Below are 14,788 nucleotides of genomic sequence, written 5' to 3' on the forward strand. Positions count from 1 at the left end.
TAATAAAAAATTAACAATTTAATGGTATAAAATTTCAACCGGACATATTCCCAGATACTAATGATACCTAACTATCAGACTATCAGATAGTAAGAAAATGCCGGATAATATCGAATATCGAATACTTTACGGATATCCGATGCATCTCTAATAGATATAAATACAATATATAGATATATAAGTGATATTGTAAATGATATATATCTATACATTGATATAAATATAAGTACAATATATAGATATATAAGTGATATTTCTCTTCGACTTGTGTCACCAATGCAAATAATTGTTTTCTCAGTAGGAATAAAATTCAATTATTTAAGATAGTTATTAAATAAATCTATTAAATTTTGCGTTTATTTTAAACTTGTAATAATATTAAAAAAGTAAAAAGATATTTTTAAAATTGTATAGTTACATCTCTGTGTATATCCTAATATCAAGTGATAACACCCTGGAAGCAAGTTGACGTCAAAATAACATCATTTAACATCAAAATGACGACAAAATGATATAGCTTGCCTACCTAGGATAATCCAAACTTAAATGCTTTTTTTTTAATATGTACATTCAAAGAATTATTTATATGGTCTGTCATTAATATTAGAACATTTTACATAGTCCTACATTTTTAAATATGGTATATAGATAATAGATAATTATTTTACTTTATGCTTTTTTTAAATTATTAAATTTATTTCAAAATTATTTTATGAAATTTTATGCATTGCTAGATTAAGATGAAAGAGAAAAACAAATGTACATAATCTATATCGCATTTTTGCATTGTGAAAAACTGTAATTAAAATTTCTCTTTAAAAATTAAAAAATTGATAAAAGGTCAAAGCTATATAAATATATGTTATAATTATGTGTTTTATATACAATATATAGTGTACGTATATACATAATATGTACTATTTATATAAAATTAACCACGTAAACTTGAAATAAAATATTGCTATTTTGATTTCGAAGTAAAATTGATTTCTTGCGGATAGACCTTTTTTTAATATTATCTTTACTGTTTCACCAAGCATTACCAAGTTCATTCCTTATAACGTTTTAGCACTTTTCCATCTTTTTTTTTCGCAACGTCAATTATATATCTATCTCATTTTAGGAGCGAAAGTACAGCACGGTACAACTACACGGAACAGATCTAATATACGCATTACATACACAGAAGTATTCTGCATTCCGTTCGGCCCGCTTCGTTCAGTAACTGAACTTGACTTTAGTTCGCTCCGGACCGTAGAGACCAGTAGCGATTTTCGCGCGCGTTTGCGCGGACAAATCTCTCCTCTTTCTCGCATCGTGGACGGGTCTGGTCGAATTCGGCAGCAATGAAGTATATTTTAGTGACCGGCGGTGTGATCAGCGGTGTAGGCAAGGGTGTCATCGCCAGTTCGTTCGGCACCATCCTCAAACATTGCAACATCCGCGTGACGTCCATCAAAATCGATCCCTACATCAACATAGACGCCGGGACGTTCTCGCCCTACGAGCATGGTGAGAGGCACGGCTTCAACGTCACGAATATTGGCGGGATTTTTGTCGAATTCGATCTCATCAATTTCGCTCATGTCTGTTCGATAAAAATCGTAGCGGAATTTCGAACGTCAATGCTAGAAATAAACGTTAAAATATTCGAAACTTCTCTTTTTTATCCTTGCAATTTCTCCATTTAAAAGATTTAAATTATATTATATTTATTGAAAATATTAAATGTTTTATTACATTTATTTAATATATTAAATTTTTCGAAGAATCATCGAAAGACCATGAGGTTAAACTCGAATAAATTCACCGGCGTTGAATCCTGTTTATTCACCTTCAATCTTTTTGCTGTTGAGAGCAGAAAAAAAATTAATTTGTCGTCCGAATAAAATTTGTCATATGATTATGATAAAAATCCTAAAAAATACTGATAATGCGGCAGTCTTCTGTGGCGGTAAAATTTCCAGCCATGTGCTGGCGCGTCGCCATTTTCTGTCAATATCGTTACAATCGCTTATAATTATGGCTCCGCCGCAGAGAAGTGCAAATATGTGCGATAATCCGCCTTGATTTTGAACTTAATTCGTTTGCGATTTGTAAAAATATTTTTAGGGCGACTGAAGTCCATTTCTATCAAGTGTAAATTTAATCTATTCAATTTGCTCTTCATTTTTTTTTTCAATTTTTATATCTGTTTCTTAGAGCAATTTTAATCTTGATTAACTTGCTTTTAATCTTTTCTAAAATTAGATTTTTTTTTAGAAAATTAGAATTTTTTCTAAAAATGAGAAAAAAAAATGTAAAGCGAAATTAAAGATAATCTACGTTGGTAGAAACGGACATAACTTAATTCTGATTAATCTAAGAGATTAATTTAACAGAGATTAATTTAACCGGCAGGATCATCAAAAAAATTTTTGAACTCGTTTAATTTAATCTTTTTCTGTATATCAAAGAAAATTAATAGTTAATTCATGTTAGTTAAAATAATATTGCTTGATAAATTAATCAATGCATAATTTAAATAGAATCAATAAAATTAATCAGAGTTGATCAGTTAACCTTTAGTTTTTTCTAATCCAATAATTTAGCTGACGTCAAGTTAGCGAACCGTTATTGTACTTTTTAAATTTATAGCCTTTTTGCATTGTAAATAAAAAATTAAAAATTGAATTTAATTTGTTTACGATTAATTAAATTTTAATTGTCACGTTAATCTATGCAAAAATTAACCGTTATTAATTTTTTTAAGTTTATATTAAATAATTCTTTTTTATAAGGAATTAGAATAATCAAAGTATATTTCCTGCATAGTTAGATATCGATTGAAAATTGATTGCGATAAGGATAAGATTATTATTAAATTTTTATATAATGAAATAAAATAATCTCATATTTAATCTTTGAGAGAGAGTTATAAGAAAAGTATAAAAAATGTAATTTAAAAAAGAAAAGTTAACAAAGAAAGGAAGTATAATTAAAAGTTTATATTAAAAATTTATAAAACATTTTCATTACAAATCAAGTTTACGTTTAAAATCGCATTTTATTCATGATTACGTTATAATTAATAAAAAATATTTCTTATTGATTAAAACAAAATTGTTTATGCTAACAATAAATTATTTATTGTTTTAACTGTAAAAAACAAACAAAACAGAAAATTTAATATTATATGTATAATCAAAATAATCAATTTGGTAGAAAACTATTGTTAAAATTTAATTATCATGAATGCTTATATTTCTATAGTTATCTTTACCATTCAATGAGAATGGTAGATATTTAATGTAAGTGAAACATACGCCCGTCCCATTGTTTAGTCAGATATGCAGTCAGCTGTCAGGTACAAGAATTCCTTGAAGGAAAACATTCTTATGTTACTGGTTTCTTATAGACGCATCCGCTTTTATTTCCGCACCTTTGCTGTCTTTCTATCTGCAAACTGCATTCTCTCTTGTTGAACAGGTGAAGTTTATGTACTCGATGATGGCGGAGAGGTGGATCTGGACTTGGGTAATTATGAACGTTTCCTGGACGTCACTCTTCATAGAGACAATAACATAACAACTGGAAAAATTTACCAATATGTCATTACGAAGGAGAGACGGGGAGATTACTTAGGAAAAACAGTACAAGGTTATGAGTCTATTTATATTATATTGCAGATGTCTGTCGTATGTTGAGTTTATATAACTTAATAAAAAAAGAATATCTTGTTTTTTAGTGGTGCCCCATATTACAGATGCTATTCAGGAATGGGTGGAGAGAGTCGCGAATCAATCTGTAACAGAAGATGGAACTAAACCAGAGGTATTGTTAATTTGTGAATTTTTATTATTACAGTTAGATAATTCCCTAAAATGTACAAATATAAATTTAAATAATAGATATTTTTTGAATAATATTTTATAAATTTATATTTTATAAATTTATAATATAATTATTTTAATTGTATATTAATAATCTTTTATAGGTTTGCATATTGGAATTGGGAGGCACAATAGGAGATATAGAGGGAATGCCATTTGTAGAAGCATTTAGGCAGTTTCAATTTAGAGTGAAAAAAGAAAATTTCTGTGTGGCGCATGTATCTCTAGTGCCACAGGTAACTATTATGATTTTTACATACTTATGTAAGTTTTTTTCTACAAATGCACTCAATAATAAGTGCACGAATAATTTTTGCAAAACTCTATGAATGATTTTTATGAGAATAATTTCTTCTGAACAATAATATGAATATCCAAAACAAATCATAATAACGTTAAAATGACGTTAAATGAATCATAGCTATAATTGAAAAGACTTTTAGTAAACATTTTGGAATCATTTTCACATCATTTTGATGTCATAATGACTTGTGTTATTCTTGGATTTATTAGCCAAAATCGACGGGTGAACCTAAAACCAAACCGACGCAATCCAGCGTTAGGGAATTAAGAGGATTAGGTTTGTCACCCGATCTGATAGTTTGTAGATCAGAACAGCCTATTGGTAATTCCGTTAAGGAGAAAATTTCGAATTTCTGCCATGTGGCGCCAGAGCAGGTAAACTATAAAAAATATTTAATATTACAATGTATTATGAAAACATTAATAATAATATTAATGTACATATGCTTATATTTTATTCAGGTCATAACTATTCATGATTTAACATCCATATATCGAGTACCGCTTCTTATGGAATATCAAGGTGTTATAGAATTCCTTAATGATCGATTGCAATTGAATATCGGAGTTCCACGTCCGCGATGCTTTATGCGAAAATGGCGAGATTTAGCTGAACGCGTTGATCATCTACGAAAAGACGTTAACATTGCTCTAGTGGGTAAATACACGAAACTCGAGGACTCCTATGCTTCCGTTACAAAAGCGTTACAACATGCTGCTATTGGGGCTGGATATAGACTAAACTTGACAGTAAAGTGTTGCAATTATTATGATTATGTATCATGCACGCTTGATTATATATATTTAAGTACTGGATTATCGTTACAGTTCATAGAAGCTGCTAATCTAGAACAAACTACACTATCTGAGAATCCAGTCCTATATCATGAAGCTTGGCAACAGCTTTGTAAAAGCAAGTAAGTATATTTCAGTGTAATATTTTTATGACCTACTTTTCAATATGTATTATTCACATAATTCTTGATCATATAAGATTATATTAAATTAAAATGTATTTTCGTTGTATTCAGTGGCGTTATTGTACCGGGTGGATTCGGGAAGAGAGGAATGAATGGAAAAATAAAGGCTTGCGAGTGGTGCAGATTGAATGACAAGCCGTTCTTCGGGATTTGTTTGGGTTTGCAAGCTGCGGTCATTGAATTTGCGCGAAATGTCTTACGTCTTGAAACAGCAAATTCCACAGAAATCGATCCAGAGACTAATAGTCCCGTAGTGATAGATATGCCGGAACATACTCATGGTATTATGGGCGGAACGATGAGACTGGGCAAAAGACAAACCCGATTTTACAATGGTGATTCTATCCTAAGTAAGTAATAGAATTGAGATTGAGTTAAATTTCCTTTTCCACATTTTCGATATATTTTTTCATTTATAATTCTCAATTCTTCAGAGAAATTGTACGATAATAAGGAAATTATTGAAGAAAGGCACAGACATAGGTATGAAATAAATCCGGATTTTGTCAATGATTTAGAAGCGGCTGGTTTAAAATTCGTAGGTGAGTTAGATTGTATCTCCTGATAAAATTACAGTTTTTTCATTAAATATAATAATCTTGGATGTGCATAATTAAGATAATAGGCATAATTCAACATTCTTATAGGTCGCGACGATGATGAAAGTATACGAATGGAAATTGCCGAATTAGAAGGACATAGTTATTATGTAGCTGTTCAATTTCATCCTGAATATTTATCAAGGCCATTAAAACCATCGCCACCATTCCTCGGTCTAATTTTAGCTAGTGTTGGCAAATTGAAGCAATACTTAGCACGAGGATGTAAATTTTCGCCACGTCAGTTGAGCGATAATGAATCAGGTAATGAATCAGACAATGAAGAAAAGTTAAAAATTATTATGTTAAATAATATATATAAATAAATATGATATCACATTTAATATAATTATATTACATAGCAATATAATGAGTTAGGCAATTTTAATTTGTATGAAATTCTTATAACATATGACTTGTTACAGATGATGATTACGTAGATGAAATGAGAAAGTTAAACTTTAATAATGGTACAAGTAGAAGCGGTAGTAGCAGTACATCGGGTCTTAATGATTAGAATATAACTTCATTTTTTGTTTAATTTTATTTCATTCCATAATTTTAGTTAAAATTAATTAAAGTTACGTCTTGAAACATCTTTGATTCATAGCTGTGTTTTTGTCTTCCTTATATAATTCGCAATTAAAAGATTAAACATAAAGAATATGAAGAGCAGACTTTCAAAATACATTTTGTTAGTTGTACTTTCAAATTTCATTTTTTTAGTTAGAGACAGCGTAGTATTTAGTGTTGAATGACTTATAAGCTACTCTGACATGTTTAGAAAGCATTTTTTTCATTCATCGTTAATTTATATGAAAAAAACATAGACATTTTGAAGTGTATTATGTTTTTTAACTAGAGACAAACAAAATGCATTTGTTTAACATTTTCAGCAATTGTTAAGCAATTTTGTTTAATATTTCACATCCTAATTGACATATTGTTATTTTCTATAAAGTGCATAGTTTTCTGTGCAGTTTCTTTTTTTCTCGTTTTCTGAAAATTACAAATTTTGGACAAATGCATTTTGAGTCTGCTCCTTATGTGTACATATTAATTGACTATACGAGTAACAATATTTTTAAAAAATGAAATGTTTGTATGTAAAATGTGAAATTCATTAAATATTAATAAGTTTTATATTTATAATAAATTATGTTTTAATAAAAAAATTTGTGTATATATATATATATATATATATATATACATTGTAAGAACCAAAAATATTAAAATTATAACTAGTAAACTATTATAACAGAACAAAAATGAATTTTCGTTTTTATAGAAATTAGAATATTTTGAATATTTAAAAAAATACGACGTGAAGTATATTATTTTTAATCTCTCTTTCTGATGCTTTTTATATATTTGAGAAATATGTATCTTCTCTCTCCGATTTCAAGGGAAAAAAAGTACTGAAGTATCTTTGTAAATTTTTAAATCTATACTTTTCCGCAGAAAAACTACGTGGCACTTAAAGTCTGTTCTTTATTCCAGCACAGTTCAGAAAGTGCAGGAATAAAAAATAGACTTATGGAACAAGTCGGATTGGATTCCGAGCGGAATTATTTTGTTTTTGCTAGAAAACACAATGGCTGCGTTCAGTGGACTCAACAGTTGAGTGAGCGCTCGCTGCAATTGATGTGATTCTTCTAGATCTAAAATGCTGATTGAATGATCTAAAAGAATACACCAATAATAGCGAGTGCTCACTCAACTGTTGAGTCCGCTGAATGCAGCCAATGGATGCATTCAGAATAGATGCATCGAAAAGAACGATTGCTCACTGAGCGCTCAGTGAGCTCTTTCATCTGATTGGCACGTTCCATTTGATTCTAAAATATAGATCAATCATATGAAATAGCTCACTAAATGCTCAGTGTCGTTCTGAATGCATCCAATAGAAAAGATCTAGAATAATTCTGATCGAGATCCATTTTGAATGCATAATATCTTCATGAGATTAAATGAAAGCATTCATCAATATTGGACAAATTTTATAAGTTAGGATTTCAAGTGACATGCTTACCTTTATTATCAACATTTTATGATATAATTCTTTATGAAGTGTTCCCGCCAATCCCGCCAAGTGTGGCCAATATCAATTTATTATATCTAAATTCAGACAAGGATCTTCAAGAAGAAGCGTGACCAAAGTTAAGCGTGGCTTGTGTGGCAAGTGGTTTGATAATTTAATTCTCATGTCGTTAGTTTTGTTACAGAAGAAGGAAAACGTCATTATATTGAATATTTTGCAATAATATAGAAGCAGGATTTTTTTCACGACGATAGCATATAAACAGCAACATGGTAAACTTTCAAAAATTGTGTATTATTACTGACGTATATATATTACACATATATGTATATACACATGTTAATAAAAGCGAATAAAATATGATATAATTATAAATGCAAATAAAAGAGATGTTACGACAATCATAAATATAGTATATTATATATATAAAAATTTTGTAAACAAATATACATATATTTGAATATATTTAGAATTATATATAGTTATATATTTTTATCATATACATGCATTAAATAATATGATTTATTAAATTCGTAATTTTTAAAAATTAAAGTAATACTTAATTTTATATATGTCAGAGTCAACCAAGTTCTCCTATCCATTCTGAACGACACACTGATCCAATAAGCCAACAAACTTCTCCTGCACCTGATATAGACGAGCCATTTGAAGATGAATCTGATTTACTTGATGGAGACAATATTGATAATGAGGAAGAAGGAGAAGAATTATTCGGAGATAATATGGAGGCGTAAGGATGTTATGTTTTTAAAATATTTTAATATATAAAAATAGTAACTTACAATAAGAATAAACCAATATTTAACATCTATAAATAAGTTTTAAAAACTTTAATAAGAAGAAATGATTTATTTTGTTGAATTATTTTATGTGAACAAGAAAAATACTCGAAGAATTAATAAAATTATATATTTTTTTTGATAGAGATTATCGACCCATGTCAGGGTTAGATAGATATGATCCTAATCTATTGGATGACGAAGAATACTCAGAAATGTCTCAGGGCGAACGTTTAGCTGCGGAAACGGAAATGCGGAAAAGAGATCGTGCGGCTGGCATCATAAGAGATGATCGTGATCTTCTTTATGGTAATTTTGTTTCATTACTTACTGATATCCAAAGATAAAACAATTATACTGAATTAACTTTGTATTACATTGATCTCTAAAATTTCAAAAGTGTACTTATAAAATTAAATATCTTTATATAAATATTTTTCTTTGTACTTTTAGATGAAACTGATGAAGAAGATGTACAAGCACGTAAACGACGTATGGCTGAAAAGGCTGCTACTGGCATATTGGAGGATGCAGAAGTAAGATCCTTTTAATTTTTATGTTAAAAAAGTATCTAATTTAAATAATGACCTCTATTGATTATTTTAGATGATCGAATCCATTGAAAATTTAGAGGATACTAAAGGACATTCAGTAAAGGAATGGGTTATGATGTTAGGACCACGAACGGAAATTTCAAACCGCTTTAAAAGCTTTCTTCGCACTCATACAAATTCCAAGGGACAATACATGTATAAAGAACGTATTCGCCATATGTGTGAGAGCAATCAGGTATTGAATTTCTTACATAATTCTAATGTAATTTAAGTTTGAATTTAAAATACTTTTATAGATTTTATTCTTTTTCACAATATTTGGGATTATAGAATATTTTATTTTATAACTTATATAGCAATCTTTTATAGTTACACAAATAAGATTTTTTATTTCTAATAAAATAAAATGTTTTTATTTTATTGTATATATTTATTTTTTTATTTAAGTTTTTATTTTATGGAGGTTTTTATGTTTATTTTAATAGTCCAGTTTCATAGTGGAATTTCCTATTCTCGCCAGTAAGGAACACGTTTTAGCTTATTTTTTACCAGAAGCGCCATATCAAATGCTCGAGATATTTGATGAAGTGGCGAAGGAATTAGTGCTTACGATTTTTCCCAGTTACGAGAGAGTCACGTCGGAGATTCACGTGAGAATATCAGAATTACCGTTGATCGAAGAATTACGCACGTTTAGGTAAAAATATGCATCATCTAATTAATATTATTTTACTCAGCAATACAAATAGAATATGAAATGTCGCTTTTACTTTGTTACGACAGAAAACTCCACTTGAATCAATTGGTTCGAACTCTTGGAGTGGTAACAGCAACTACGGGAGTCCTGCCGCAATTGTCGGTGGTGAAGTACGACTGTACAAAATGCAACTACATTCTTGGACCGTTCGTTCAATCTCAAAACACAGAAGTTAAACCAGGCTCTTGTCCCGAATGTCAGAGTGCTGGTCCATTCACAGTAAGTCAAAGAATTCTACGTTTGATTGCTATAGTTAATTTTAAAATTATCACATTTACTTATGTACAATGTATCGCGTGTATATATATCAGATCAATATGGAGCAAACTATATATAGAAATTATCAAAAAATAACGATACAAGAATCCCCGGGTAGAATACCTGCTGGCAGAATACCGCGCAGCAAAGATTGCATTCTGCTATCCGATCTATGTGATCGTTGCAAACCAGGGGACGAGATAGACGTCACAGCTATTTATACCAATAATTATGATGGTTCTTTGAACACTGAACAGGTGGGATTAAATTTTTGTTGCATATATTACGTTTTTTTATATTACATTTATCTATTCCACAAGTTTGTCTCAGAAGAATAACTTTTTACAGGAATAAGATTATATCTATTATATTTTACAGGGCTTCCCAGTATTTTCCACAGTTCTATTGGCCAATCATTTATTTGTCAAAGATTCGAAAGAAATCGTAGATTCGCTGACTGAAGAGGACATCTCGAGTATATTCGCTCTAAGTAAAGATCAGCGCATCGCGGATCGTATAGTCGCGAGTATCGCGCCTTCGATTTACGGCCATGAAAACATAAAGAGAGCCTTAGCACTGGCAATATTTGGTGGCGAGCCGAAGAATCCTGGTATTTATTTCTTCTTTGAATCATCCTAGTTCTCTATACATTTTTTCTTCTTATTTGCATCATATTGCAACATGCAGGTAACAAGCACAAAGTTCGTGGTGATATAAATGTCCTGCTGTGCGGAGATCCTGGCACCGCTAAGTCACAATTTTTGAAATACGTGGAGAAAGTGGCACCGAGAGTTGTCTTCACTACAGGTCAGGGTGCTTCGGCCGTTGGTTTGACTGCTTACGTTAAGAGATCACCTATCAACAGAGAATGGACCTTGGAAGCTGGGGCTTTGGTTCTCGCCGATCACGGAATATGCCTCATCGATGAATTCGACAAAGTATAAATTTATATAATTTATGCGACTAATAACTCATTGATAACATAAATATCTATAACTATCGTACTTTTTTTATGTTATTAATAACGACTGTTATAAAGAGAGAAAAGGAGAGAGAAATTAATATTTATAATTTTCATATTAATATATAGACTATTTATATGTAGTATCAAAATTATGTTCTGTATAATTTATATTACAAAATTTGAATAGTTATTAGAAACGATAAATTTTTTTTAGATGAATGATCAGGACAGAACGTCTATCCATGAAGCTATGGAGCAACAGAGTATTTCTATTTCGAAGGCCGGTATCGTTACATCTCTTCATGCCAGATGCGCAGTGATAGCGGCGTCTAATCCCATCGGTGGTCGATATGATCCCAGTATGACCTTTGCGGAAAACGTATGTATTTTTAGCAGTTTTTAATTTGCGATTGCAAAATTATAATTTGTAAATGAAATTGTAAAATGTAAAATATGCGATATATCATGAAAAAATAAAATTATAGATTTATAATATTATAAAATTAGAATCTTAAAGATTGTACAAACATGTGGGATTAAATGATAATTACATATATATTATGTATTAAATTGCATATAGGTAGACTTATCGGAACCGATTCTCTCGCGATTTGATGTATTGTGTATAGTCAAAGATGAGGTTGATCCCATGCAAGATCGTCATCTGGCCAAATTTGTCGTAAATTCGCACATCAAACACCACCCGACAGATAATTCAGAGAGAACGGAGAGAACGCAAGCTGTAATATTGGATCCCGCCACACAAAATCTATGCATTCCCCAAGATCTTTTAAAAAAGTATATCGTTTATGCGAAGCAGAATGTACATCCGAAACTAACCAGCATCGATCAAGATAAAGTGGCGAAATTGTACAGCCAGTTGAGACAGGAAAGCTTGGTGAGTCAGTAAAACAAAGGAAAGAATATATCTATTTATATATAATCTTAGAAGATTAATAAAAAAATATTAAGTATTATTAAAAAAGATTTTGATGCATTGCAATATGATTGTTTTTGATGATCACATTTTAGGCGACTGGGAGTTTGCCAATCACCGTCCGCCATATAGAAAGCATTATTCGTATGGCGGAGGCTAGTGCCAAGATGCATTTGAGGGATCACGTTCAGGAAAGTGATATGAATCTGGCCATTAGGATGGTTCTCGATAGTTTCGTCGACACGCAGAAATATTCCGTTATGAAATCTATGCGTCAGGTATCTTTTCCTTTCTATTTATTCGTTTGCGCTTTCAATCTATGTTTATTTTACTTTCTACTTTAACGCGTGCTCTTAATCTCATTACAGACGTTCCAGAAATACCTATCGTATAAGAAAGATCACAGTGAACTTTTGTATTACATACTGCGACAAATCACTTTAGACACTTTGGCATTTCAAAAAGCTTTGCACGGCGGACGTATCACGACCGTCGAGATCTCTGAGAAAGATCTGTTGGATCGAGTAATGCAAATTATATTATTATATTAAATTTGATACGTTCGCGTATCAAAATTAAGAAAGGAAAAGAAGGGGAAAGAATTTAACAAATATAATTATATCTAATTAGAAAATTATATCAAAATGATTTGGGCTAAAAAAACTTTATTTTGTCCTAATTAGTTTAAAAAAATAGTTTACATAATATTATCTTACATTATTTATAAAGGTTTACATGACAACTTTCATTCATTTTTTATATAGGAAATTAAGCGCATTTTATACTAATATCAGTGTTTTGATTGCAGGCGAAACAAATTGACATACATAATTTATATCCGTTCTACGAGAGTGACATATTCAAGACGAATAATTTCATTTATGAGCGAAGAAGGAAAGTAATAATACAGACTTTGCCCGAAGATATTGAAGATTAATCCGGAGAAAAGCAGCATTGTATTTTTGCACATGTATTTAAATTATACAAAACAAAACAGCGATTTTTTTTCTATTCCAGACATGAAATTTTTATATCGATACATTAATGTTGAAATGTCTGACAAAGCACTTATTAACATTTTTAATATCATTATTAAATATTATATAAATTTAATTATTGTGATTTGTCATTAAATATATTACGTTTCTAACAAATCAAACAGTTTTTTCTATCATATATCTATGTGCGTACATACAACAGTACAAAACTAATACATTCTATTTAAATATCAATTCTATACAACAATTAGTAATTGATTTCACATTTATATTTAATATAAAACATTTTAAAGCCCTTATGAAAGAAATGATAGTTGTTATTAACACAATATGAATTCTCGCAAATAATGAAATAATCAAAGAAAATGTTCTCATATAATAAGATATAAGCTATATCTGTTTCACACATGATATGTATGATGCATTATTCTTGTTCAACGATTTGATGAACAAAATTAAATGATCACACGTATATGTACTATATATCATAGAAAAATTAAATAGTAGAAATATAACAAATTATATGTCAAAAGAAGATGTAGAAAAGCTAAATAGCAGAAATATATATGAATCATCTTAACGTGATTAGATTACAAAATTAAAGAAAAAGAAAAAGATTAATTTATTATTGAAATTTTTATTTTAAGCAAATATCTACATTAAAATAAAAATATTTGTCGTTGTACAAAAGGCATAAAGAATTTTGTCGCAAAATTCAACTTGCTCTTTCCTCTATAGAGTTATTTTCCTTAAAGGCAAAATGGCATTGTACTCAGATAGAACAATGATATTTTGTCAAAAGCCAGAGACAGTCGAAAAGAAATTTCTTCTCAACTTCTCACTTCATGCAATAGCATCTGTGTTATTTCTTTTTGTAGGAACCATGACTGCTGTTGCTACTACTAGTAGTACTGCTATTACTGCTACTAGACACACTATCGCTAGAATCCGATTCGCTATCCGAAGAACTACTACTACTACTACTACTACTACTAGAACTTATACTGCTATCGCTGCTGGAAGTGCTACAACTGCTACTCCAATCGCTTGAATTGCTGGAATCCTCTTTTCTCATTTTTTTGCTGTTATGATGATGCTTTACTTCTTTTTCTTGCTCTTGACTAAAGCATAACACAATAATACATTAAGATCCTTCTCAACTTGAATGTTTTTTAGTAAAACAGATGATACAGTAAATCATTTCATCTTCATTTAACATTAATAACAAGTAATAATTTATTGAACTTTTTGCAAGGTTTATCTTTTCTCTTTTTCTCTCTATGTTGAAGAAAAGAAAAAGAAAAGATAAGTGATGCAAAAAAAATTCAATTAAAAAGAACAGGTCTAATGTAATACAGAATTGTTGTATTTTGGTTATTTATTAATATTAAACAAAGATGACTAATTTACTATAAATCCTTTATAAATCCATCAGGAAGGTGATATCCCTTTATGTCAATTATATCTTTGTTGGAAAACGTTCTTTAGCCTAACTATAGACATTATCTCATATCAAGATCAAAATTAAAAAAAAATAATCTGATATACTCTCTCGATTTATATATCCTTCATGAAGAACAAACATTGCTTAAAATAATCTAGTTTACTAAATAAGTTGAGATATATTTTCTTTTCTAAAAGTCTATAAATTTCTAAAAGTCTAAAGGAAATATATTAGATGTTGTGACTCAATAAGAAAAGTCCTGCGTGTGTGTGTATATATAT

General features: G+C 29.8%; 3 protein-coding genes across 3 annotated transcripts in view; 2 read left to right on the plus strand and 1 right to left on the minus strand.

Annotated features, from left to right (window-relative positions):
- The first annotated feature begins 1,346 nt into the window (after nt 1-1,346).
- LOC105619555 (CTP synthase) lies at nt 1,347-6,271 on the plus strand. Its single transcript, XM_012201072.1, has 11 exons — nt 1,347-1,512; nt 3,469-3,639; nt 3,728-3,813; nt 3,977-4,108; nt 4,386-4,550; nt 4,638-4,925; nt 5,004-5,092; nt 5,207-5,505; nt 5,590-5,697; nt 5,803-6,018; nt 6,180-6,271. Exons 1-11 carry the CDS (start codon nt 1,347-1,349, stop codon nt 6,269-6,271), a joined length of 1,812 nt encoding a protein of 603 aa, XP_012056462.1.
- Nucleotides 6,272-7,518: 1,247 nt separating this feature from the next.
- Nucleotides 7,519-13,002, plus strand: LOC105619697 (DNA replication licensing factor Mcm2). Its single transcript, XM_012201217.1, has 15 exons — nt 7,519-7,554; nt 8,374-8,546; nt 8,741-8,904; nt 9,049-9,131; nt 9,202-9,384; nt 9,635-9,846; nt 9,933-10,125; nt 10,218-10,421; nt 10,543-10,774; nt 10,852-11,102; nt 11,343-11,507; nt 11,709-12,026; nt 12,161-12,343; nt 12,434-12,589; nt 12,874-13,002. The coding sequence occupies exons 1-15, from the start codon at nt 7,519-7,521 to the stop codon at nt 13,000-13,002; spliced, it is 2,682 nt and encodes an 893-aa protein (XP_012056607.1).
- Nucleotides 13,003-13,925: 923 nt separating this feature from the next.
- Nucleotides 13,926-14,788, minus strand: part of LOC105619698 (zinc finger CCHC domain-containing protein 10) — a 1,407-nt gene continuing 544 nt past the window's right edge. The window contains exon 3 of the mRNA XM_012201218.1: nt 13,926-14,184. Coding sequence (XP_012056608.1) covers nt 13,926-14,184 — 259 coding nt within the window. The remainder of the gene's footprint in view (nt 14,185-14,788) is intronic.

Source organism: Atta cephalotes, assembly GCF_000143395.1.
Source record: "Atta cephalotes unplaced genomic scaffold scaffold00022, whole genome shotgun sequence".
NCBI lineage: Eukaryota > Metazoa > Arthropoda > Insecta > Hymenoptera > Formicidae > Atta > Atta cephalotes.